A 27,006-nucleotide genomic window follows, 5' to 3' on the forward strand; every position below is an offset into this window, starting at 1 on the left:
GAACTACCATTTTAAAGCCCCTCGATTTTTCTAGATCTCCTGGCTCTTTTTATATATAAATGAAATGCAGCATGGTTCTATAGCCAGACCACTTGGACAAAGCCCTGACTCTGTCAATTACTAGCTGTGTGATGTTAGGCAAATTACTTGACCTCTCTGAGCCTCCATTTCCTCATCAATATGATGGGAATAATAATACATATCTATTTATAAGGTTGTGGTGAGAATTAAACAAATTACTACATGTCAAACAGAACAGTGTCTAGAATCTTATGTTTAACTAGCTACTGAGAAACTAGTTCTCTTCTAGTTCCCTAAACTTTCCTTGTGGAACTCAACATAGCCTTCTTTTTCCTGCTTCTCTATCAGTGCAGTGTTACATTAAGTACACTCTCTAACTGGCTTTCTGCACTCTCTAAACTTCTATGTCAAAATAATCTTCATGGCATACCTCCTGCTTTCTTCAAAGTCTTCACAGCTTTCTTAATCATTACCCCATGTAGCAGTAGCTCAGTAGGACTTCCTCCCCCTCTAATATTTCTAAATTTTTCCCAGTAACATCAGATCATTACAATTAAAACTATATTTGCAGATACTAATTACCATATATAAAATAGATAAATAAGTTTATACTGTATAGCACAGGGAACCATATTCATTATCTTGTAGCAACTTACGGTTAAAAAGAATATGAAACAGAATATATGTAAATTCCTATAGGACTGAAGCACTATGCTGTACACCAGAAATTGACACAGCATTGTAAATTGACTATACTTCAATAAAAATGTATTTTAAAAAATTAAAACTATCCTTGGGTGTGAGGCAATACAAAATATTAAAAGGATTGAGTTTATTTCACTATTTAGTCTCAAGATTGAGTAAAATAGCTTGGGTTTATGATCAACATTATTTTAAAGGAATAACTATTTAATGACTAGTCAAAGGAGTAACTAACTTTAACATTATAAATCTAACTATGAAATAGCATGAAAAATACTACAACTATTACTCTAACTTCTGCTACAAGATTGATATATATTTTGTCCAGAACAGCTTTACCCAGCGGAATATTTATTTCTGTCTTGCAGCACAAGCTTTTCGTAATGAATCACATTCAAAAATACATTAAAAAAAGATGGACTAGTATATGTCAGGAAAAAAAATTGCTGATGCTGGAAGGTATTTTTCATCAAAAATTAAATATGGCACAATGGTCATTTTGTAGAGTTCATTAATGAAATTGGAAAGAGATTATTAATCTCGAGTGTTACATTGAACTTGCAGCGAAAATTGATCAAGCTTCCCCTGACTCAGAAATGCCCCGTGGCTACTATTGATCAAGAGTTTGGGACACGGATTACAATTCATATCCAAACACAAAGAACGTGAGATAGAAACTATTTTTAAAAGAGTTCTTCTTTAAAACATACATATTATTTAGCTTAACAGAGGAAGCTTTATGGGCATGAGTTTTATTGTGGAAATCCACAGGAAAACATACCTGGCGAGGCTGAAGGCATCGTCGATCAGACCTGCTCGGTTACTGACAGAGAGAACCTATGAGGTCAATCAGAATACAAAAATGGAATCACTTAGAATTAAAATGGCAGGTGTCCCCATGTCAAAACCGATCTTTGACGAGTAAATCCAGCTTACCTCATGGTTCCTGATTAATTGATCAATTAATAATCTCCAATTCCTTAAATCATAGTTGACTCTAAAATAGCCTGTTTGATTGATGTTCCCCAGCAACCAGCTTCCTTTGTCCAAAGAAGTTATTCTGTGATGCTCTGAAAACAGCATTTTGGGGAGTAAAACAGATTTAAAACGTTAAGGGTTAACATGGTATGAAGTATGTTTTCTTAATACCAGATATCACAACACCAAAAACTGAAAAAGGACACCATGCTAAATTTCTAATTGAAGTCTACTATTCAATCAGTCACTGTATCTAGAATTTGCTAGAGAACCTTTCAAATAGGTCACTTGTTATTACTCAATTGTTTTCTTATAATTAACATATTTGTTCTTGATAAAAGCTTATTACCTATACACAATTTTCTTTCTGAAGATAAATGTGACCAAGAAACCTACTTCTGCATTCATTTGGCTTCTGGTATATGTAGAGATTGTGTATCTATCGGAGGTTAGAATAAGAGGAGGCTTTAGATGCATAATCTACTTATTTTACTCAGTAAGAAAGTGGTTAAAACAATAGGGTTCATCTATTTGAAAGTCACTGTTATTTCTCACCTTCTTCCTTGGAAGGACTGATAAATAACAGACTTTCCAGCATCATCAATAATGCTGGGCAAAGAAACCTCATCCGCTTTAGACTCTAATATTTCTACATATAATTAAAGCAAATATAATAAATTCTGCTTATTGGAATCACTTTGGAAAATGGTAAGTTGATTATGTTCTCTGGCTAATTCAATTAAAGGAAGCCAGTAAAAGCAATCTTACAACGTACAATGTTAACCCCTTCAAATACGGTACAGATGGAGAACTCAGTCACTTCTAATGTCAGCCTTTATTGACTTCCCACAACCACAGTTTACAATTCTAATCACTTTAGAATTTTGTTGCTGATGTCCTCAGGACTCATGCTTCATAGAAGCTGCATAAGTATGAGGTTTACTTAAAATTTATATTTTACACACACACACATCGGTCTATCAAATGTTCACAAGGACTCAAAGCCAGAAAATGCATCAGGGAAGCCATCTGTGTCATTTCTGAGTAAGACCCCAGTCTCTAATTCTCATTCTCTTATCAAAGTATTTACACATCAGACTGCAAAACAAATTTTATTTACACATTAGACTACAAAACAAGTTTTATTTCTATTTTTGAAACACTGAATTTACAGAGTACCCTCGCTCAAGTGGAAACCATACAGGAAAAGGTTATGCCACAAAAATGACTGGATGATCATTAATGGTTATTCATTGCTCTGGTCTGGAACAGGGTGGGCCAGCTTATCCAATGCATGGTACATATTATCAATTTTCAAAAACGTGCAGGAAAAAAATACTTAAATATAAACGTATATGGAACACCGAAATCTAATCTTTAAAGTTTCAAATAGCACGTCCACTTCTTCAGCACTCTGATAAAGCTCATCTGTTAGAAGAGATAGAGAAACGAGGCTCAGAAAGGTTAACTGAACCGTCTGCCAAGCTGGAGATGGTGCATCTCGGGTCTCCTGCCTCCCATGTCCTTCTTACACGTTATACTCTATTGACACAAGATGGTATAACACATTTACTGTAATAAAATACATCCTTATATTGACTTGAAAAGGGAGGAAATGGCATGGGAAACCAGGATTAGAGCAAGAGTGGGAAAGCTGAATCCTTGTACCACTTGGCCTGTACGTGATGTCTGAAATTTGGCCATTGAGTCTCTTTGTTCTCAATGTCCTTACCTATAACCTAAAGGCCAGCTAACGGCATTTAGGGTCCCTTCCATTCCTATAATTCAGTGGAAGAAGGGGTTATTTTTCTTAGTTTGAGACTTTTACCCAGCTAAATCTGTGGTAATAAGGAAAAGTAATCTGACAGATATAACTCTGAAATATTAATAGCTTCCCAAATTTCTGATACTTTGTATTTATATATTTTTTTCAAAAATATAATGGGTTTATCCATACAATTTATGTGAAGCTTTAGAATATCCCATTTTGCACATGTAAAAATAAAAACAAATAATTTTTTAAAATATGACATTTTAAAAACTGAAACTCATAAAGATTTTAATTAATCATGTCTGCCTTTACCAAAAAAAAATTAAGATTGAAATATTGATGATATTATTTCTTTTTTAATAACTCTGTCTTCAAGAATGATAAAATTTTTTATAACAATATATATTTAAATTACTTTTGAATTCACTTGGGTTAAGAATAAGTTCGATCATCTAAGAAGTGGGTTTTTTTTTTTAAGAAATTACAATATTAAAGCACTTGAGTTTAGTATATGAACACATGATTTGACTTGTTACAGCACTGAAATGCTCATGGTCTCCTATGATATTAAATCTATTTTTTAAAATTACTTTCAGCTGACATTTTAGATAGCTTAGAACGACTTAACTTCACGTGACACCCTCGGCTCTAGTTTTTAAACTCCCTGAATTTAACAAATTATGGGCAGAATAGAGACCAATTAATACAGGAAAGCAATCCCTACACCTTCTATGTCATCTGAGAAGAAAAAGAAAGGCAGGAATCTATTGTTTTTAAGTATGCTGTTATTAAATTAATAACTAAAACCTGAAGGTTATTACTGTTCATGAATATTTTTATGCCTTTGGTATAAATGAAATCTTTGGAGGAATGATTCTCTGAAAGATTTTGTAATAGATTTTTAAATATCTTTTTCATTCTAGTTAATTATATCTCCAAAATGTTCTCCAAATTAACTAATGGCAGGCAATGAATTTTAAAGAGCTCTTTTCCAGTGGCCTAATGAGGTACAGTATACGATGAGTACCACAGTAAAAAGTATGGAAGCTGTATTTCGGGTGTCAGTAATAACAATTAAAATTTGTATTTAGAATGTAAAATGGCACAAGACATAGACTCTATCAAGGCACAGGGTAGTTGGCATTTTATAATATGCTATGTTTTTATGTTCTCTACTTTCTTTAGGAATAAAAAGAGAAAGGAGATTAGATCTTTCTACTCAATGTTGACTACTCTGGTTGTAGAAGAGTCAAAACTTAAAACAACAAAAAAATCAATCCAGGGTAACAAGTCTAACAATGTGAAACAGACTCAGGTATGACACCTGTTGATTTTCTCACTGGACTCTTGCGAGAATCAAATTAGATAACAAATTATTTAATGTTCTGTGGAAACTACAGAGAACCCAGAGAACCTGTGTGTGTGTGTGTGTGTGTGTGTGTGTGTCCAATGGCAAAGTGTTGAGTAACTGACAGATCTGCAAAGTAACTTTTAAAGTATTAAAATCTTACATGTATGTGTGTGTGTGTGTGTGTTAGAGAAAATAAACTTAGAAAAGAAAAATCATGCTCCTAAAACACTATGAGCAAGTTATTTCTCGAGCTTTAATTCCCTCATTTGTAACATGGGGAAAATTTTAATACTCACCTTAAAGGTTTGTGAGTTTCATATGAGCCAATGCTTAAGGAAAGTATTATGCTATTTTTAATGTTTACTTCTAATTGTCAGCATCAATTTCCCTTTTATTTTGAGTCTCTTCTTTCCTAACATTTGGCAGTAAATGTATTCCCTTCCATTGCACATGAATTAACATCCAGTCAACACACAGGCTACTGCATTTATAAATGTCTGCATACTCAGCATTTTCATAGTGAAAACAAAAGAGGTGAGTCCTTGGGAGAGGGTAGAGCTCAGTGGTAGAGGGCATGCTTAGCATGCAGGAGGTCCTGGGTTCAATCCCCAGTACCTCCATTTTAAAATAAATAAATAAAAGAGACAAATCCTTCTACCTGTTTCCAATAACTTAAAAAGTGGTTTTAAAACTATTTTAAGACTAAAATGATCTGTGCCTTCACTTGGAATTAATTAGATATTCATCTGAAGGGTTTAAAAAATTGAAGTGTCAAGAGAATATAATAATTCAAATCAAATTCATACTTTATATTGTTCACCAATGGCTTGACCTTAGTTTCATGTGACATCAAATCAATATTGCTGATAATGAAAAATTACAAGAACATTGATCTGATTGTTATAATTAAAAGGTCGAAAGTTTTAGATATATTTATAAGAATTGACTAGAATATTTTTTACTGCTTCTATGAAGAAACATTTTTTCATTGATATTAGTTGACTGTATTTTGAAAAAAAGAAGTAACAACATCTAAAAGGAGACAGATTTTGCAATCTTTTTTTTCCCCCCTAATCTTTGCCTGGTGTCAGTTTTTTATTTGTCATCAGAATGAAGGAGTTCAAGACAAAACTAAATGTATCTAGAATGTGACTAAACAGGGAAATTAGAAAAGTTGCCTTTCTTTTAGGTCCCTCGTGGAAACTTCTTCCAGAGTTACATATTTATAAAGTTTTCAAGAAACATTTACTCAGTATGGGCATTCCCTACAAAAGCCTTAAAATTTCAACTGGGACAATGTTTTATCAACCAGAAGGCTCTACTATGATTGAATAGAAAGTGACACATAGCACTCTGTAGGCTGCACCGTGCACAACTTTGGGGTGAGGGAATGTAGAGTTAATATCATAGTTGATATAAATAGCAGCTCCCAGAGTGATGCTCTGCACAAACTATGCAGCTGTGTACGCCAACCAAGGTATTTCCATAGGTGACGTCTTAGGCATACAAATGGTTTGCAATAGCGTGCTGTTATTATTTCTGATTAATAATAAAAGACTATAAATAAGAACAACTTCTCACAAACAACCTGCGGCTATTGGTCAAGAAAAGCCACGAGAGTAATTACCTGTAATGAAGTATAATCTGCCAAAAATACCAAATCGCTATGCTGTACGCCTGAAACTAATTTAATACTGTGAATCAACTTATATTCAAATTATAGTTCACTTAAAAAAAGGGACAAAGACAAGCCATGATACTGTTCTAGACGCTCTGTGTAAAGTAGGAGGATGCCATGAATGACAGCATAGAAGAGACAAGGGAACTAGAGGAGACGGACGTGGGGAAAGCACCCAAGAAGAATCAGGCTTGCCCTGAACCCCTGCACGGTCTAAAAGTGGACGTTGGGGCTGATCCCGACATTGGATCAGCATCTTTGCTCTCTTCCAATTTCCCATTCCTATAAACTGTTCTGTGTTATGTTCCTAGCAATCCCACAGAGGGATGGCTTCATTCTAATAATGGGATCATTACAATAACAACTCATTGCTCTTGCTCTTCATTTCATAATAAATTATACAGATAAATAAAACAACTACGTGGAGGTAAAAGAGAAGTATAAAGACAAATAATACAGTCAGTGTGAATTTCGAATTATGATATAAATACTAACTCGAAGAAATGAAAGGAATGGATTATAATAAGCAATTTAAAAGGAGAAACAGCAACACAGTAAGCATGTCAATGTATCGCTACGTTACATGTGTATGTTTTATACTTCATGTGTATAAATGAAAGCACGTATTTTTATAATATGTAATCATATGTTAAAAATACAATAAAATTACAAAAAAATACAATGGAAATTTAAATAAAAAGTCAACTTTTTTACAAAAAACAAGAGTTTATATTTCTGGTAAGACTAGATTCTGCTGTAAGAACTTCTTCTTATGTGTGTATGTATTTTGAGCACCTGTATCTCCCTAATAATAGCAAGACTGAGGGGAAGAAATAATACTTTTGTTATTTATTTATACCTCACGTTATTTCAAAAAAAGATCAGTGGCTGTTTAAAACGATGCTCACAAAATAGCAAGAAGACATCAATTAGCACAATGTTAGAAAAGAGTAGGAAAAACAAAATGTGGACATACTTGACTATTTAAATCTAAATGAAACGATACATAAAAGATGATAATTAGCTTTTTTCTTCAATTCAAAGGAAAACAGAAATAAAGGAGACCTGTTCCACACTGTAGCATGAAGAATTGAGATTGGATTCAAGAAATAGCTTTCTGACAGTGAATCGAAATAGGTCACTACCTTATTTGAAGATACTTAGAAACAGAATAGAATCTCATCTTTCTCTGCTCCTTGAGCGTTAACCCTGCCCAAGGGATGGTTTGATGACCCACCAAGGCCTCTCCCTTCTGGCCTTATAATTATCTAATTCTATGGAGAATATTGCCTCGCCCATTCTTTAAACAGCCAGTCTGGTAAAGAAAAGATGGCCGGAAAACAGAATTAAAAGTGTGGCCTGAGTTTCAGTATCTGGCATACTGTTGTACTGGCAGTTATGATTATAATTTAATCACACTTGGAATTATTACATGATACAGTTTAAAGCAGTTAAAATTGGTGCTACAAACTCTTAGGTTCAAATTTTCTCTTTACCATACAAGACACAAATAAATTTAACAATTGTACCAGCAGACTGAAATCAGACTGTGTAGAAACTATACTATGATAGTTTAACTTCATAGAAGTGATTCTTCTATATTCTCTTTGTAATTTGTCTTTATTCACATTTTTATAACAGCTGAAACCAGAGCGTAAGTTGCTAAACAAGTACCTGGACCCAAATAGTTCCTCGGAGGAGAATATATATTTTACCTGATTTGTTGGACACCCAAATAATTGCTTCTGAAGACACATGGCTTCTATTTCCTACCACAATAGTTAATGGAATCTGCCACAGGTAACTGCAAAATAAAAGAGAAACTTTGAGAATAAAAATGGTTATAACGAATTAACAAATTCCATTTCCCATCCACCTTCCGGGTGATTTTTATTATTCTCTTTAGAAGAATTTTTTAAATTCCCCAGTCATAAATGTAAGCGAATAAGTCAAGATGAATTCACTAGTTCAATGCCACTAAGCAGACCTGGTCTCTAAGAGTTTTAATTTCAATACAAAAGGGGGACTACCAACAAAACAGTTTATCTTGAGGGGAAAAAAAGGAGATTTACATTTTGCATTAGGAATAAAAAGTAGCTAAAATCTATAAATCTGAGCCACATCATCTATTGATTAAAGTCTCAAAATAACTCCTTTCTACTTGATTCTATATTAGATTAATGCACATTTCAGTGGTTTCATGTATTTGCATTTCAACATGCTCCTTACTTATTTGTCTAACTGTTCTTAAGAAACACTTCTGCAGTATTTATAGAAAGGTAAATGCAGCACACCTAAAGTTAGTCAACAAGGCAGAAACAAAAAGCAAAACTAACCAGATCCCCCCAAATCCAGATCAACACAAAGAACACGGTGAGACACACTTAATGCTTTGTTTTCTGAAATGGAATTTCCAACCTGATGTGTGAAACCATCCACCAATGGGCAGGGATCTGTCATGAGTCTTGGTTATCAAGGAGAAGCATTTTCTAGAATTAGACTTTTATAGGATTTAAAATTCGAGGCCTAAACTTGTACATGAAGTAATATCAATCTAGTCTCAAATGAGTTGCCAGAGATAAGCTGGATCATCTTACAATAAAATCCAGTGACTACATTTTGTTTCCATGAAACGCAGCCAGATTATGTTGACCCATCTTTACACCATTAGCAACAGGAACAGCCAACAATACGCAGTATGTGAAAAATATTTTTGATTTGAAAAAATGTAAAAAGGGATGCCATATGAACTCCATAACTGTCAGAGTGAAGGAAGAATTAAGAATTTTTCAGGGAACATGTCTGGGTTGTAGACCTAAAAATAGAAATGAACATTCTGTTTTTCCTTTGGTGAGGTCAGAGGGGAGGACATCTCCAAATTTGTCATATGGAATTTGATTATTTTATCATTTCATGTTTCCCAGTCACAATAAACAGAATTTAGTAATAATAAAAAACCCAAAAGGAAGATTGGAAGAAATTCTTAGTTTTATACCAAGTGCTATCTCCAACATGGAAAGTTAAAATAGTATGTTTAAGATTCTGAATCTTAAGAGTATACGGCTGTACTTAATCAGAGATACATCTTTGAGTACCAGCTATGTGGAGACCTTATGCTGTGCTGCAATGAACTGCACACAACCGGTCAGGAAATAAGCCACCTACAGCAGCCAAACAGGTGTGTCTGTGGGGTAGACATTGGTGAACACATCTTATGCAAGCTCTTTAACAAATACCTCCAAGCTCGTAATATGATACCAAGAATATTTCACAAATACTTAATAATGGATTTACTGTGAGGAAGACAGAGAACTGAGATATATATATATATATTATATATATATAATATATATATATACTCAACAGCCATGCTCTAAAAAAACAGACGTTCTCTTTTTGATTAATTGAAATAATCAGTTGAGCAACAACTGTGCCTGACTCTGTATCTGTTTCTCAAATCAAACTGTGAACTCATTCTTGTGTACCTAAGATCTTGCAAAGGCCTGGAAATGAAAGGCACTCCAGAAATTGCTGTTGAAATAAATCGAATGCGATTGGATTGAAGTCAAAAAAAAAAAAAAATCAATCAATACATAAGACAGAGGTTAGTTTTTGTGAATTTGACTTTCTAGTACAATTAAGTATCTGTTAAAAGGTAAGAAATATATAAAACTAAAATGTTTAAAACTCTTCCACGATAAATGTGTCTTTTTATAGCATGATCATAAAATGTTTGTAAAATATTATTTGCCCCTAATGTAAACAAACATAATTTTACATTTATTTAAGCTGTATTCTTCTAAATAATGAAACTAGACATTGTAATACAAATTGATATGTTTTGATATTTGAGTTTTAGCAAAAGTCTCTAAAGCCCAGAAAAAAGAGATTCCTATACCTGCCTGTTGTTGACAGTTCATTCCTAAATTGGAATTCGTAAACTGGAAACGTCCTAAGTGGCAAACATTTCATGGTATAGCAATATCAGATGCAAAAAAAAAAGGTTAACTTTGAGGTATTCGGATATAAATTGGGGCATTTTGTAAAATTTTTAAAAATAGCCTTCTATATTTTTCCTCAGAATGACTTTGCACTCGATTCTACATGTCCATGTGTGTGTGTACATTCATATATACACACACACACACACAAAATAAAAATTATAAATTAACAAGCAGATCTGAAGTTTGTATTCATTTCTGAATTGCTATACTATTAATACTATATGTTATTTTTCATAACTTTCCAAATAATACATAAGTAGTCTTTTCATCTTTTCATTTTAAAATCAAAGAGAGCATGGCAATTATGTTGCTTTATGATTACAACTTAAAAGGCTAGAAGACCCTAAACATTGTGGGTGAAAAGCTCTGTGAGGTGTGCTGTAAAAAAAAACCTAAGACCGCAGCAGATTATATTTAAAAACAGAGTAGTAAAAGGAACTCGTAAAATCAGATTGTGCCCTAGCCCCTTAAGTTTAACTCGAATTTTAGTAGTATCTTATTTTAAGCAAAAAAAAAAAAAAAAAAAAAAAAACCCAAAAAACAAAACAAGCATTTCAAAAGACCCTCGAGATTTTTTTTTCTTAAATAGTCTTCATCAGGAGGTCACATTTTTTGTAATAAAGCAATGTTTACTCTAATGATTATGACTCAATAGAAAAGAATAGGTGCTTATTTTAGCTCGAGTGAAAAAAACTTTTTTAAATGGTACCAATGTTAGCGAAGCATTCATGTAGATTCCATGAAAATTGCTCAGAGGTTACTGTCATCGGACCAAAAACAAAAGGAGATAAATGTAATTCTCTGTAGCACAGGACCCTGAGAATCTTCTTCAATGTAGGAGGAGACATTACTAAACTTTATAACGTATTAACTTTATAAAGAAAAAACAGCTACGTAAATAAATCCACAACTTTCCAAATACTAAAATTCTAGCAAATATTTTATTCACTTTCACATATCAAGTAAGCATATACAATTATTATATAAAGACCTTTCCTTTTTCTGCTGTAACGCAGCTACTACATGTGAAAAATATTACTATGGCATACCTTAAAAATGTTCTAGGCGTGTTGTAGTGATAGTCTAAAGTCTTTTACAAAATTAAAGATAAAGCATTGATTATACTGTCAGAGAAAATACCCACAATTCATGGGATTTCTGGCATAAATGGCCACTGTGTTTTAAGGCATCAACTGTCTGCATCACATGATAAAGAACTAAGCAGGCTCAGACAAAGGGCAAGTGGAAGTGGTACTGAAGCTTTGAGAACAACGTCGTAGTGAATTGAATGATCAAGAATATACAGTTGAATGCTAAAATTTCAACTGCAAGCACTGTTTCTTCAAAATAAGGTAGAAGGTGAATTTTGAGATTGGAAGGATGCCATGCATTAACTCAGTCTTCAGATTTTCTATGCCAAGTTCTCAGGGCTCAAAATCACCCATACAATGATTTTAGAAGTCCAGCAAAAGCAAAGCTCTGTAGATGTGACACAGTCCTACACAGCCTGGGAGAAATTCTTCCTTTAAAGAGCCAGACTCATGGCGGATACATCTGATTAGGCCAACAGAGTATTTTTGTTCAGAATCTGTTCTGTCATCTGCGTGTCCTTTATGTTTTTCTGCATCAGTGATGCTGATGTCAGGCCGATCACTCTCAAAGGCACGGCCTGAATCTCTCTAACTTCGCCACAGTCAGGAAGTTTTCATGTACTTTCTGGCAAGGCCAGGGTTGGTGTCTAAGCAGGTTTAACCTGAGACCAAAGTGGGTGGTCAGAAGCAGCGTTTGGCAGCTGTGGGGAATCCAGGCTGGGTGAGGAAGGGCTGACAGTCAGCCCCTGACAGCAGGGCGGGATAATACCGTATTCCACGCGTCCAAACCGTTGGATTGAAAGGGCATTTTGTTAAAGGCCATTCTACGCATTGAGCGGGAGATTGAAGACAATGCTTTCTTAAGTGGGTTCCAAATTTAGTTATTAGAAAACATTTATGAATTTCTCAGTCACGTCTACCTATAGCCTGGCTTGGAGTTAGCCTTCTTGGGATGATTTCCATTCCTCTTAGAGATAACGAAGAAAGCTGGATGCGTCCTTCACATCTAGATTCTGGTAGATGATAAAACCTGATTCCTAATATTCCAAAGTAAAGGGAGACAGCATGACCAGCCTAATCCAACACCTCATTTTATTTACTGACTTTACCCTCCATCCCCCTGTCCCCGCCTCCCTACCTCTTACCAGGCTACTTTTGAAAAACTAAAATGAAACGATTTAAGTTCTGCTATCTTTCCTTGGCTCAGCTTTAATAAAGCACCAAACAGTAGGAAAACACGAGATAGAAAAGAAACACCATTGCTGACTTCTCAGTAATTAAGTAAGAGTTTCAAAAGAAAGTTAAAGTAACAACAAATCAAATTCCATGTATGTTGCCTGTTTAGTGGTTTTTAAACACTACAAGTGAAGGAAAAGGACATACATTGATGGTAAGTGGCACTGATACCCAGACCATTTTAAAGCAGACCTAGCTTGAGTTCCTTTGGCTCAGAATATTCAGTCTGTGGCGTTTTGTTTGTTTTAACTCATCTTTCTGGATTGTTAGTTTCTGTTCTCATCTATTTCATAAATCTCAAAACCAGTCTTAATTCACTTCAAAGCATTAACTTTCTTGAATTTAATTCAATAAACATTTACAGGGAAAAGTAAAAAAAAAAAAAAATCACACATTATTTTTGTAAATGACCATGATAATTTAAATTTAAATTAAATTTAAATTCTCTTCTCAAACAAAATAACCTTGATAGTCAAACTATCTGGAAATGGGAGTCAAAGAGGACTCAAAATGAAAATACCATATGTAAATAAAGAAATGAAAACCCTATCTCATGTGCATTTCATAATTCTGTTACCAATGCTTTTAAAAATGTTAAAAATGCAAAGTGAAACATCAAAAATGATAGCAATTTTTTTTTATGTGAAAAAGAGCTGTACCTGTTATTTTGAAGTTCATGTGCTTTAGTTTTAGCACTGATGTCATAAATAAAATGTTGTTGGGTAATTATTATTCTATTTTCTGCTGTTATATTTCCCAGGATGGTGATAACAGGGTAACCCATCTGGAGTGTCCACTGATCCATTACTTCTTGTATATTTACATATTTTCCATTCCTTTTTAAAGCCTTTATAACCAAAATTGTATATGTTAGTTTGATAAACATGATTTACAAACATAATTAACATGAAACCATTTTCAGGTTTACCTTTATGATTTACATACGTATGAAAACATTTAAACTCAGTGAAACTAATATAATGTGTTAGTAAAATCAGCTTCTTTCCTTAACTTAAGCTTCATGCATATATACATAGAAATAAAAGCTTTATTAACATTAAAGTTTATACCTAATGGAAGAGAAAACATACTTTATTGTAAAGCAAGTACTTGCAGCATCATTAAGTATCCTTAGTATGTCTAATATTAAATTTAAATATTTGTTATTCATTTATAGAAAAAAATTCTTTAACATCAATATTCCTCTCAAACATGACACCATATTAAAATTATATTTCAGAAGCAGTATTATTTTTGAAGTAGGTAAGGTGTCTTTTACTACCATCTTTAGTTGGAGTAATTTTAAACCTCATTATCTTTATAATACATCAAATGCAAAACAAGAAAGCAATCTGAAGAAAAGGGAAATACGAAAAGTAAAAACAAACTGTCAGTGTCAATAAAAGTTATGAATGTTTTATAAACTCAATTCAAATATTCAAGAAGAGGTTTTGGCATTCAAGCTTTCTGTGCCTTACCTCTGACAGTGTGTTCCAGAGATCATTTCTGGCAGCATTGCCATACTTATGAATGGTTAAGTAATCCTACGAAGAATATAAAATTATCATTTCAATTCAAATGCTAAGCAATTTCCAGTAAACACATTTATTGCTCCATTCAGGTAAACATTTCCATTGGTTGGAATCGCATTAACACAAAGAGAAAGACATGAAAAAAAAATAAGGAATCTCATTTAAAAATATTCCAAAGAGATTTAACTATAGCATATTTCTCAATCAAATGATCAGGCACTACTAATCCCTTAAAAATTATTTTCATAGTCGTCATTACTTCTTATGGATTTCTAGGGTCAAAGATCTTCCTCTAATTTAGCAAGTCAAACTCAAGCAATTTTGAAGAAACTATCTCTGCAGTGAAATATTTACGGGAAACTTTCCCAGGAGGCTTTCATGTTGAAGTGCTAAAAAAAAATTCTGTTTTATGGAAAACAAAACAAAACAAACAAACAAAAAAACCTGACCAACATATACTGATATGTAGAGGGATTATTTTGCTAAAAAGTTAATGACTCTCTCCACGCCCTACCCAGTTCCCTAGTCTCTCTGCAAAGGACAGGCTGCCTAATAAAAAAAAAAAAGATACATACTTATTTTTATGAATGTCAAACACATATTAATATTTAATAAGAAAAAGTCAATCCTAAATTTAATATTTTTAAGCTTAGGATTCCCCATTATTAATCATTAGTAAACCAAACACTTTCTACCTGATTCATGTCTGTTCCCCTTTAAGAAGCATGAAACCATGCCTCCTGTCATTGTGAATGTGTCATTTAGTCATAGCTATTTGACATTGTTTTTTTTCTGAATCGAAAGTGGAAGAGTCAGTAGAAAGCAGTGTTTTACATTATGAAATGAGTTTCCCCTCCATCTGAAATTCCATCATCTCTACAACATGTAGGTAGGAGACAAAAATCCCAATTTACATCACAGTACTAAAACTGAAAAAAAAAAAATTGTTTTTTGCCGCTTTCCTTCAGTGCTTTATGTAAAGCAGAATACTTCGGGGATAATTAAAGCTGGGGAAGCAAATTTTCTGAAATACAAATCGTAGCACCTGTGACAGACTCAGACTCAGCTTCCTTGGCAACTCACAGCACAGCAAGTGGCAACTCCCACTTAATCAGACTCCTGGAGACACCAAGACCAACCCTAACTTAGCAACCGCAAATCCACTGTCATCATCAGGTGATATGAATAACTTTATTGAAAAGAGACAACCCTGAATAACCAATCTGAATCCCAGTTTTGGCTTTATGTGCCATATGAAGCACTTTTAATTAGAACTCAGAGACTAGGACGTAACTAAATTATTTCAGACTTAGTTGTCAATTATCTTTTATGCTTCCTTAGGACTTCAATGAATAAATTTGGAAACAACAGGAATCGTGAGACATAAATTTGAATTTTATTTTACTGATGCTATAATTAAAAAGTATTAAAGTTAGAACTATTTACTACTGGGTTTTGTTTATGGGTAGTGTTGCTAGGATAACCCAAAAGAGAGAACAAAGGAAAACTACATAGACCTTGAAAGCTCCAATACATGACTACAGGTTTCTCTTCACAGACAGGCATAAAAATCCAACTGTTCATGATACGAGTTGACCTTGACCCGGTCTTGATCACCAATTTGAGCTCTTGGTTCCCTCCCTAATTCAGAATGAAGTTCAAGTTTATGTTTCAAACAGGCTGAAATGGCAATCACCCAGGCTTAGGAAGCAGCTCCAATTTGCCTACCTCGGTGTCCAAGGCAGACAGCACGTCTTCTCGGACTCCCACCCAACCCAGTGTTGGGGTGTTACTGGAATTCTAAACATGTCACCTCTTTTTTTCCACAATAAAACCCAAATGTTTTCCTTAGCTCTGTTAGCCTTCCTCTTACACAAAATGGTCATATTTTGAATTGAGGGTATTTGGCTTTGTCTTGGTAGAATTACAAAAAAAACTTAAAGAACAGTGAATGTGGTTTTTCTTTTTTTCTTTTTCTTTTTCTTTTCTTTTTTTTTTTTTGATGGTCAGTCATTTATTTACTTATTCCACACAGTGTATGGTGCACTTTGCATGTGCCAGGTAGCTTTCAAGGTGCTAGGGAAACAGAGGTAGAAAAAAGGTTACTGAAAACAACTGCAAACACTGAGATGTGATTTGTGTAGGAAGGTTTCTGTGATTAAAACTGTGGAATTCTTGGGATAATAACCACTTGACAAGATGAATCAAACATTCAGTATGAGATTAGATAAGCAGACTTTTAAGTTCCTTTCAAACCTCCAAGTCAATGAACATGGAAATGGCTGGAGTTAACGGACCTGAAATGGAAATTTATATTTACATTTGCGTGTATGGAAGCCAATCAGCAATAGACTGGACATTATAATATTGAAGTAGAAGAATGGTTTAATATTAACTGTAAAGAGAATTGTGGGTTCTCTACCCAAAATATTTCAGAAAGAGTACAGTTTTTATAGAAGAATAAAACAAAGGTGACCACTAGAATATTCTTAAGGAACAAAACCAACAATGTCAACCAATTAGACGTTTAAAGCATGTTAAGCAAAAGTATATTCTGATAAAGTGCAGGAATGGGAGCCTGACTGTCTTTGTCCAAATCCAGGCTCCAATGCTCCCTAGCTATGATCTTCAGCAGGTTACTTACCCTCTTTGTGCCTGTCTTCACATCTATAAAATATGGATAATAAAAGTATGTGATGCACAGAGTTTTTCTGAGAAATAAATGATTTAATATCTGTACACAGTTAAAAAAGTGAAGCATGCCTAACACAGTACTGTCTGTTCTGTAGATGTCAGCTGCTATCACCTCTTTTTTTAATTTTAATTTTTTTTAATTCTTTTTGCTGGGGGAGGTAATTAGGTTTTTATTTATTTATTTTAATGGAGGTACTGGAGATTGAACCCAGAACTTAGTGCATGCTAGTCACGTGCTCTACCACTGAGCTATACCCTCCCCTAGCTGCTATCATCTTTTTAATCATTTCAGGCTACAGGCTGGAAAATGGAATAACAAAAGGAAAAGCATCATTAATAAAAATTAAAGAACATACTACATGAAAACAATACTATCTGCCTTCCTTTTAGCGCTGTGTAAGTTGCTGTATATTTCATTTCATTCAATCTCATGACGTGTATGAGCTAGACGTTAACATCATCATTTAAGAAATCAAAACACTGGAACTCAGAGACCCCAGTCCTCGTCCAAACCCTACACCTGTGCACACAATTGCTGACCCAAATCCAGTATCTACGAGATGACACACAGTTAACTGAGTCATGCTCAAAGCTGAGCTCATTGTCCTCCCCCATACTGAGACAGGAAGGGGGCAGGCACAGCCATTCAAGGAATGCTACAGCAGTTAACATCAAATGATGGAAGATTCAACCCCCAGTAGCCTTGAGGCTCAAGATGGTGGGAGATTTGACTTCTAGCAGATCTTGAGCTTCATTATACGCCAATTGTAATATATTAACATGGTGAATAACACGCCCACAGGCACCGGCAGTCCCAGGGCGAGCCACAAAAGGTCAAAGAGTGGGAAATGGCCAACTTCCTGGGAATCCCAGCCCCTTCCCCAGGCTAGTTAGGCTGGTCCTTCCACTTATTAGCATATGAAGCCACTGAGCCCATAAAAACTGGCAACATGGTGCCTCGCGGCCTCCAGCCTCTCTCTGCCCGTTTGGAGACAGCCCACACTCTGTCTACAGAGTGTGTACCTACTTTTACTCTAATCTGGGCACCCAACTCCCACCACCTCATGGCCTTTCTCTTGCCTTTTGATGTATCTCTCTAAATAAATCTACCTTTACTCAACTGTGGCTCACTCTTGAATTCTTTCCTGTGCGAAGCCAAGGACCCACACTTGGCGGGGCACATCCCAGGGGCTCAACCAAAGCCTGGGACATGCCCTCCTCATGCCCCACATCCATTTTTCCTGCATCAACACCATCTCCTTTTGGCAGCTCTTCCCCAGTGATGACCCTTCCATCTACCTCAACCAAGGGATCATCCTTGATGCCTCTCTCTCTCTTTCTGCCACATTCAGGTACTGATCCAAATCCTAAATATGCCCCCAGCATTCCCCCATCCTTTTAAGTTTGACAGCCACTCTACAGTATCTTGCCCAGATGCCTGCTACTGCTCCTGCTTCTGCTTTGTCTCTTTCAAATCAAATCTCTGTCATGGAGCCACACATGGATTCTTTTCATCAAATACACACATGAATCCCTGCTGCATTCAGAATACAGTCCAAACACCCTACTGTAACTTAAAGGCGTCCCTCATGGTCTGGTCCCTCTCTGCCTCTCCAACCCCATCTGTTACTTCGTTGTCCTCTAACTCAACTTAGCCCTTCCAGCTTTCTGGCAGATGCCTAAGGCATACTTCCTCCCTTTTCTAGTTCTCTGCACAGTCTTTTCTCCTTTACCTATTTAAATTCAATTCACTCTCCAGGAGCCAAATTGGATATATTTCCTCCAGGAATCCTTTCCTGCCCATTCCCACTCCTTTCCCAATTCTGAGTTAAGTACCCCTCTTATATTCTCACATGTCTCACCATATAAGAGCATTTATCACACTGTAGTATAATTGCCTGTTTATTAGTTTGACTGCTTACGTAGTCTACAAACTCCATGAGATTAAGGACCTTTTTATTCCTACTTACAACTCTTTAACCAGCATCACAGGAGATGCTGAATATATTTGTGTGATTTCTGTCTTTCCTTATGCAATATGCCTTTCCACTGACAGCTGACAATGCAGTAAACAGAGATTTCTTGTACCTATCAGGTTCCCCCAAAACGTCATATGAAAACACTAACATGGGACTTAATATACTATCTCAGTGCATATGTGTCAGATATACAAGTTGCATTGGTGTATGCAATTGGCTATGATGTCATCAAAAGCCTATGAACTATTGGGTATGAGACCACGTTTTGTTTTACTTGCTTTGCTTACAAATGACACGGTTCATAAGATTTCGTATCTAAAAGCCAGTGGGACAAATAACAAGTGGAAAATGTAAACAGTGAGCCGAGGAAGTAAAGAACTATTCTTTTAAAATTCATATGGAAATAATTATAGAATACTGGCTCTCCTATTAATGAGCCCTGCAGCATTCATGAACCTTTCAGCCAGTTAAACCAGAGTGTTAGCTGTATAAATGGTTCATTTCTCAGGACATGAAGGGGCAGTTTGATAAAAACCAAAGATATATGGATTGATTTATATGTGCTTAGTGACAAATAACAAATAAATCCACTCTGGAATGACCATTTTTAATGACAGGTTTTATTCTTTCCTATTATAAGGAGGTAAGACAGAGCTGCAGCTCTTTCCCTCTGGAATTCTGTTGGCCCCACCTTTATCTATATTTTGGTTTCATCGTCAGATTTTGGGGCTAGATGAGTGCAGCAATTCCAAGAACCCCATTCAGATGTGACATTGCACAGAGGAAGAGATGGAATTCCTTCCTGAGAATCTCTTTTTAAGAATCTGGAAAATGTTTCCTCAAATGCTACGTCAAACTCCCTATGATTTCCATTTGTCAGAATTGCATCATGTACTCGCAGAAATCTGTTAATGAAGCTTCAAGGAGTACTGTTTTGGGATTGCACAAGCCAGGACCCAATCCTGTGAAGGGTATGATGATACAGATTACATCTAGATGGGTGAGAACCTGAACAAAATCAGAATTTGGTTAAAAAAAATTTCTGGAAGACTTGGCTTAAAAATTCTTGGGGAATGAAGAGGAAGCAAGCTTACGGGAAACCCACCAATAGTGTTTCCTCCAATGAGACAAGGGCTGCCAAGTCTGGGCCTCAGTGACACCGGGAAGTAGAACCCCTTCTACTTGTAAGACTAGTCTGGGAAATGACAGGTACATTCAGGTATTGATTTTTCTGACTATGTGACAAGAAGTCTGAAGCAAGGGTTTGAAATATTATTCATTTCTAAACTGTAGTGGGCGTTTGTCATTCTTTTGGCTTTCCAGCATTCAAACCCCACTTGTATATGGAGGCAATAACTCATCAGGGAATCCTGGAGGAAGGTGAGGGTGAGCGATACCTCTCACTTGAAATGGAAGGGACAAAATTCTAAATCCTCCCTCTCCACTCCCCCCGGCAGCTAAAGCATGGACACAGGTGGGCACTTCATCCCGGGACTGTGACTCCTACAGGATCAATACAAAGGAGCAGAAACAGCTGAAATCACACTCCCTGCGATGGTGACACCAACAGTCCAGATACAGCCACGCTAATGGCAGCAACCAAGCCAGCCAGTCCTGTGGCATGACCTGGACTATGTTTCCTAATTTCTGAATCCCACCTTCGTCCCTGTTACCTGTTTTGCAAGCCTGAGTCTCCAGCTTTCCCAGTGATTCCAATGGCTACCTTATATTCCAAAAAAAATTCCTTTACGCTTAATTTAGCCAGAGTTTGTCTCTGTTGCTTGCAACCCAAAACCCTGACTGATACAACACACATGGATGATACACACAAAATAAAGACATCTTAAATTCTCTTGGTCACCTCAGCGAGAAAAATGGAAATTATCCCTCACGACTTCTGCAAAATGAAAATATAAATCTACTAGGCTTTTATTATTAAGGATATTAAATATGGGAGGGGAAGAGATGGAGACTTAAAAAAAGAAAAGAGGCAGACAAGAAGGTTGGAAATAAAGGTATGAAAGCTCTACAAAGAGGAGAACACATAGAGTGACGACAATAAAAAATGAAACCATGTGAATCTTTTGTCTTAAAGCTTCTAGATTAAGGGCTTTTAAACTGGGAGCTATGACATTAAATATTTGTAAGTGTCTAACATTAAATATTTGTAAGTGTGTGCATTATCAGAGTAAGGATCTCTTACACGGACCCACGGACAACAACAAAAGCAGATTTATGCTGCCGGAGGACAGCAGTGTCACACAAGGGCTGGATAAACCCATCTGAAGCCTGGCCGTGCACTTGAGAGGATGTTTCTAAATCCCCTGATGCTGAGAAATGGAAGCAAGAGACTAAAACACTGACAGATGACCAACTGAAACACGAGAATGGCAGACTACAGATCAAAGCGTGACTTTTGTTAACATCTGAAGACAGGATGGAAGTTATGAAATTAAGTAAAATTGAGTAGCAAAGCACTGAAAAAGCATCATGCAAAATAAAAGAATGTGTGCATTTTAATTCTATTAGATAAGAACGATGGATAAAGAAGTACAATTATCAAATTTTTATTATTAAATTATAACAAGCTTCCAAGAAAGAAACCCAGTAAAACAGAAACTATTACCAAACTTTGGGAGGTACAGCAGTTTCTGACCTCCAGGTACAGTTAAAAAAGAAAAAAAAAAAGAAAAAAAAAGAGGTGAAATTTAGGAAGGAAAGTTGTTTGACTAGACAGAATGACAATAGTTGATAAGTCAGTTATATCATTGTTTGCATGATTTTGGATTTTCATTTTTTTAAATGTGTGTTTAACCTTAATTTACTTTCACAAGTTGTTTACTTAGATATAGAAGTATTCAGATACTTCTGTAGGAAGAAAAGGGCATTTTACATGTTTTTAAAAACATGGGGAGGGTATATAGCTCAAGTAGTAGAGCACGTGCTTAGCGTGCATGAGGTCCTGGGTTCAACCCCCAGTATCTCCTCTAAAAAAATAAATAAATAAACTTAATTACCACCTCCTCACTGCCAAAATAAAATAATTAAAAAATACAATAATAAATAAATAAAATATAACAGTAAAATGCTTTTAAAAAATCCATTACTCCACATCATGAATGTAAATTTTGTAAAATCAGTACTTTCTTAAGGGGTTGTGAAAGATACCAGGAAAATCATAAAATTTTAAATCAAAACAACCTGCTAGCCCATGAAAGATTTTGTTTGTTTGTTTATCTTAAATTGCAGACAATGGCATATTCCTGCATCAGCTGTGTGTTCACATGCCACTTATTTTAGCAATGGTAGATGGTGCCATCGATGCTGCCACAAGCAGGAACGCTTCCAGAGGTGCCGTATGGGGCTGTTGAATTGTGCTCCGTTCCACAACAACTTGACAGGGTCCTACACCTGTCAGCCAAATAGTGTGAAAGTAAGTCTATAGGGGTGTCCTGAGGTCCTAAACTATCCCCACCTCTCAAGGCTGCTGCTAGCTTGAAATACGACTGAGACATAAAATGAATCTATTGGTAAAACTGAAGTTTGTGAATTGCTTTTTCTGAATGCCCCGGTAAAGGGCTTTGACCACAGCAAGCTCACAAAATAGATAAATTATATCCTGGCTGGTAAAAAATTCCCCGCCTTTCGTAAATGAAGATGCCGACTGACTGAAGGTCACGTACGCGGGGTTTTCTCACTCAGCCCCAGGTGCCGATGGCTAGTTGAGAAGAAAGTGAAACTCAGTTGAGAAAGAAGTGGTGTGCATATTCACAAAAACTAAGAATTCAGGCTAATCTTTACCAACCATGAGATCTTAGGTAAGAAGTCTATTTTCTCTAAACCTGAATTTCTTCAACTGGAAAAATAGAGTAGATAATATAGTACTTACTTGAGAACAGTGTGCATAGAAAATGACATAAAACAAGTAAAGCACTTAGGAAAAAAAAAAAAAAAAGCCTGCCACACAAAGAACCCAAGAAACTAGTTATTTTAAGATCAAACTCAGGGGGAAAAAAAGCCTAAAGTCAACATCTTCAACCTAACCTCCGAGAGAAGTCAAAATGTTCCAGAAGCCCAGGGAAGTGAGATTAAGTGGACTAACTTGGAGGAGGAAATTTTTTTTTTAACTTTTAAAAAGTAAAATTGCAAGAAAAAAATGAGACCAAATCTTCTTTGGACTTGAGAAAAGCTTGGGAACCGTCTCCTGTCCAAGTCTGGAAAAAGAAAGAGGCTGGGGGTGTAGCACCCGGTTTTTCACAGAGGTCTACTGAGGTGAAATGACCACTGATGGGGGAGCTCACGAAATGGGGACACTAATTAGGCCACACCTAAGTGAGCACCGAAACAGCAAAGACACTAACCTTCAGGCCACCGACCAGCAAGGCAAGGCCTGGACAAGATGTATACCAAACACTCGAGCCACGTGCACGATCTCACTTCTTTCCCATGAAACTAGTAAGACTGCCTTTCAGTGTGGATGAGAACAGAGGTTCTTCACCACGTGTTCTAGACTGATCAAGTTCCCTGGAACATTCTCCTACCAATGGGCATGACCTAAGAGAATTCAATAAGGACAGATTAAATTTCCCATATGCTCAAAAACATGGGGGATTTCTTCCATTTGGTGTTAAAATCACATATACTTGCTAATATGTTATGTATTGTTAGCATTATTAATGGTAGGTAATTGTCTATCAGATCCTTCCCGTTTTTGTGTCCCTGGATATCCAGCTTCTATTGCATCTTAATCAGGTCCAGCAAATAGCCTCATCTTCTCGGCAGCTCTGTCCTTTAATTATACTAGCTGGCAAAAAACCCAGTCCTGGATGAATCTGAGTATTTGCCTTCTCCAAACCTGCACCCATGCAGCTGAGCATCACAGGAGAAAATAATGCAACTGAGCAGTTGAGTTTTATTATAAATTCATAATCACCAAACCCAATGCTCAATACTTTCAGGAAGCCTTCCTACTCTTCCCAATTTTCAGTCTTCAAACCTCTCATACTGCCCAGAATTACCTCACTGTCAGCCATTGACCTTACTTCAAATAACACTCAAAAAAAAAAAAAAAATCATCAGAAAAGGGGCTCTTTTATTTTCTCATGTCCAAATCTCCAAATTTATTGGAACTATCTGTCTCTCCTATCAATGACCAGTCTTTGCACCTTCTTAAGAAACAGACTCCCAGGAATCTCTTACTTGTCCAGCATTAGCAAACTCTTCTGTCCTGACTCCTTCTTTACTAGCCTAAAACTAGTACAACTGACTTCCCATCTTTAAAAACAAAACAAAATAAAAACTTTCCTTAGCCCTCATCCCCCTCTAACTATATACCCTGTTTTTCCTGATCTCCTTTCTTGGCAGATTTTAAAATTTTCTTCTACATACACTGCCCCCATTTAAGAATTTTCCCATTCACTGTTTAACCCATTCCACTAAAATCATTAAATTTGCAAGATGCCAAAAGGACACTTTGCGGTCTTTATTCCACTCCACCTCTCCTTGATCACTTTCTTATTTTTGAAATATTTTTTTTTTCCTTGACATGAGTGACACCACACCCTTCGTGTTCTGCCTGCTTCTTGAACTCCTTCACCTCAGTCTCTCATTGGTCCCTCCTCTACCCTCAACCTCCAACTGCTACAGCCCTTCAGGACTTGGTCTCAGGACTTCAACCTCAGAATCATTCACAGGCATCTTTTTTTCCTCATCTTTCATACCACACTCTTTATCCAATCTACCCCAGGTCTATTTCATTCTACCTTCAAAAAACATTTTGAACCCATCCACGTCGCTGCATATCTACTGACTATGTAAACCTCTACCCTCTCTCACCTGAATATTAAAATATCTTCCTAATTTTATTAACTGATTCCTCTTTTGATATGCTGATTACCCCCATCCCAATGTATTATTACAATTAGCCAGATAACTATTTTAAATATAAATAGAGCCATGCCACTTCCCAGTTTAAAACTGTTTAATAGCATCCCACTGCACTCAGAATAAAATTCAGCCTTCTTAAGGTATTTTTGCACTACACAATTACCTCCCGCCTTCCTCTTCTATCTCATCTCTTGTCCTTACTAACTCTGCTCATCTATACCAGTTTCTTTCTTTCCCTTGAACATGCTCAGTTCTTTCCCTCAGCCCTTTGTAGAAGCCCTTCCATCTTTCTGGAATGATCTCCCCTCACCTCCAGCAACTTCTCATCCTTCAGAACTCCATACACATACCTTCTTCTCAAGACGGATTTTCTAAACATCCAACATAAAGTTGCCTGACCCACCTACCCCTATGTTCTCTAACAACATCCTATTTTTTTCCTTCCTAGCAGTTATCATATTTAGTAAATATATATGTATTTACTTTTCTCCTATTTAGCATCAGTCTTATTATATGATTCATGAGATCAGGGGGCGGACCTGCTGTGTGCAGCATGCCCTGAATACTTGGTATTTACAGTGTCTGGCAGTGAGTGGGTATGTAATAAATATGTGGGGGATATATGAATAACTCAACAAATCTGATGAGTGAACAACGTGGATATAAAACTAAGTAGAGCTGATGCAGGAAGAGAAATCACAAGTTTGATTTATTAGCACAAAGCGTTAAGAAAAGATTTTAACACTAGGATGAGTTACTGCTCTTAAGGGAAAAAATAATCTGTAACATAATCACAGGGAGAGACCTTGAGCAGAAGAGAAAAGTGAACATAAGAGACTGACTGCAAAAGGAAATGAGATGCAGGAAGATAAATGAATATCCCCATTTCTCTGAGTGCCACACGAACACAGAGACTTCTCTTCCATAGACAGAAACACAGAGGTAGATCAACATGGAATTCTGAATGCATTTGAATCTCTTGTAAGACAGGCTCCAAATATATAACTTAGGATATGTCTTTACAGTACTCCTGTTAAGCCACTAGTTTGTAACATGTGGTTTTTCCGTGACAATAATTTTGATATTTAGGTTACAAAGGGAAAAAGAATTTGTAGAAATATGTTTTGGTTCGTTATTTTTATTTTTTAACTACTCACGTAAAGTTATGAAAAGGGAGTAAAACTTCCATTTTTTTAAACGGGTAAAATGCATGGGTAAATATGTCATAAGAAAGTAAGTGAAAAAGTGAAGTATAAGAGAGCGTATGAAAAGTTTTCAACTTCACTTGTGATAAAAATACATACACTGAAACAACTGGGTAATTTCTACTTATTAAATAAGTAAGAAACTTATTTAGAAAATAAGACCTGATGTTGTTTGTTTAGTGTGCTATAAAAAGAGAACTTTCAAACTTTGTTTCTACTAATATATATTGACTTAATATTCTAGAAGAAAAATCGGTAATGTACTTTCAGAAATGTAGATGAAAAGACAATCAAAATATAATGGAAAAAATCTATCATTTAAAGAGTATTACAATGTTGTTTATTTAACAAAAACTGGAAACAAAGCTAAATGTTCACCAACAAAGGAAAAACTAAATATATTATGGAACATCTATGTCCTACTCCTAGTATTAAACTATGTAATAGAGTCACCAAGCAAATGACAAGTCATCAATATGAATGACAAGGAAAAGAATCTTCCCAACTTAGAAGGATTTTTTTTTTTAGCAGCAAAGCTTTCAACATTGTCAAATATGTAGTTCTAGGCTATTACATGAATATTCTGAAAAGAGGACATCAAATAAGAGGAAAAAAAAAACAAGTTTAAAAAAGAAAATGAAGGAAAACTGCTGACACAAGAGCCAAGTAGGTTAGAAAAAAAATGCCTCTAAGGCAAGTTGACTGTACTTCTGAACTAGAGATCTAACCAAAGTAAGGTTTACAAGGAGTGAGAGAATTTGTAGAGAGCCACACCCCAGTGAGTGCATATTTAAAGATCAAATTACACTTATACCAATATATAAATATATTACTCATGAAATAAATGTGTCTAATCATTTCTCAAATACATTTTAAAT

General features: G+C 35.7%; 1 protein-coding gene across 1 annotated transcript in view; it reads right to left on the reverse strand.

The window, feature by feature from the left end:
• TRHDE (thyrotropin releasing hormone degrading enzyme) overlaps positions 1 to 27,006 on the reverse strand; it is a 331,593-nt gene that overhangs the window by 65,295 nt on the left and 239,292 nt on the right. The window contains exons 8-12 of the mRNA XM_006191101.3: positions 14,311 to 14,376; positions 13,492 to 13,679; positions 8,217 to 8,305; positions 1,660 to 1,793; positions 1,505 to 1,560 (exon numbers count right to left, since the gene is read on the reverse strand). Of these exons, the coding sequence (XP_006191163.3) occupies positions 1,505 to 1,560; positions 1,660 to 1,793; positions 8,217 to 8,305; positions 13,492 to 13,679; positions 14,311 to 14,376 (533 nt within the window). The remainder of the gene's footprint in view (positions 1 to 1,504; positions 1,561 to 1,659; positions 1,794 to 8,216; positions 8,306 to 13,491; positions 13,680 to 14,310; positions 14,377 to 27,006) is intronic.

Source organism: Camelus ferus, chromosome 12, assembly GCF_009834535.1.
Source record: "Camelus ferus isolate YT-003-E chromosome 12, BCGSAC_Cfer_1.0, whole genome shotgun sequence".
NCBI lineage: Eukaryota > Metazoa > Chordata > Mammalia > Artiodactyla > Camelidae > Camelus > Camelus ferus.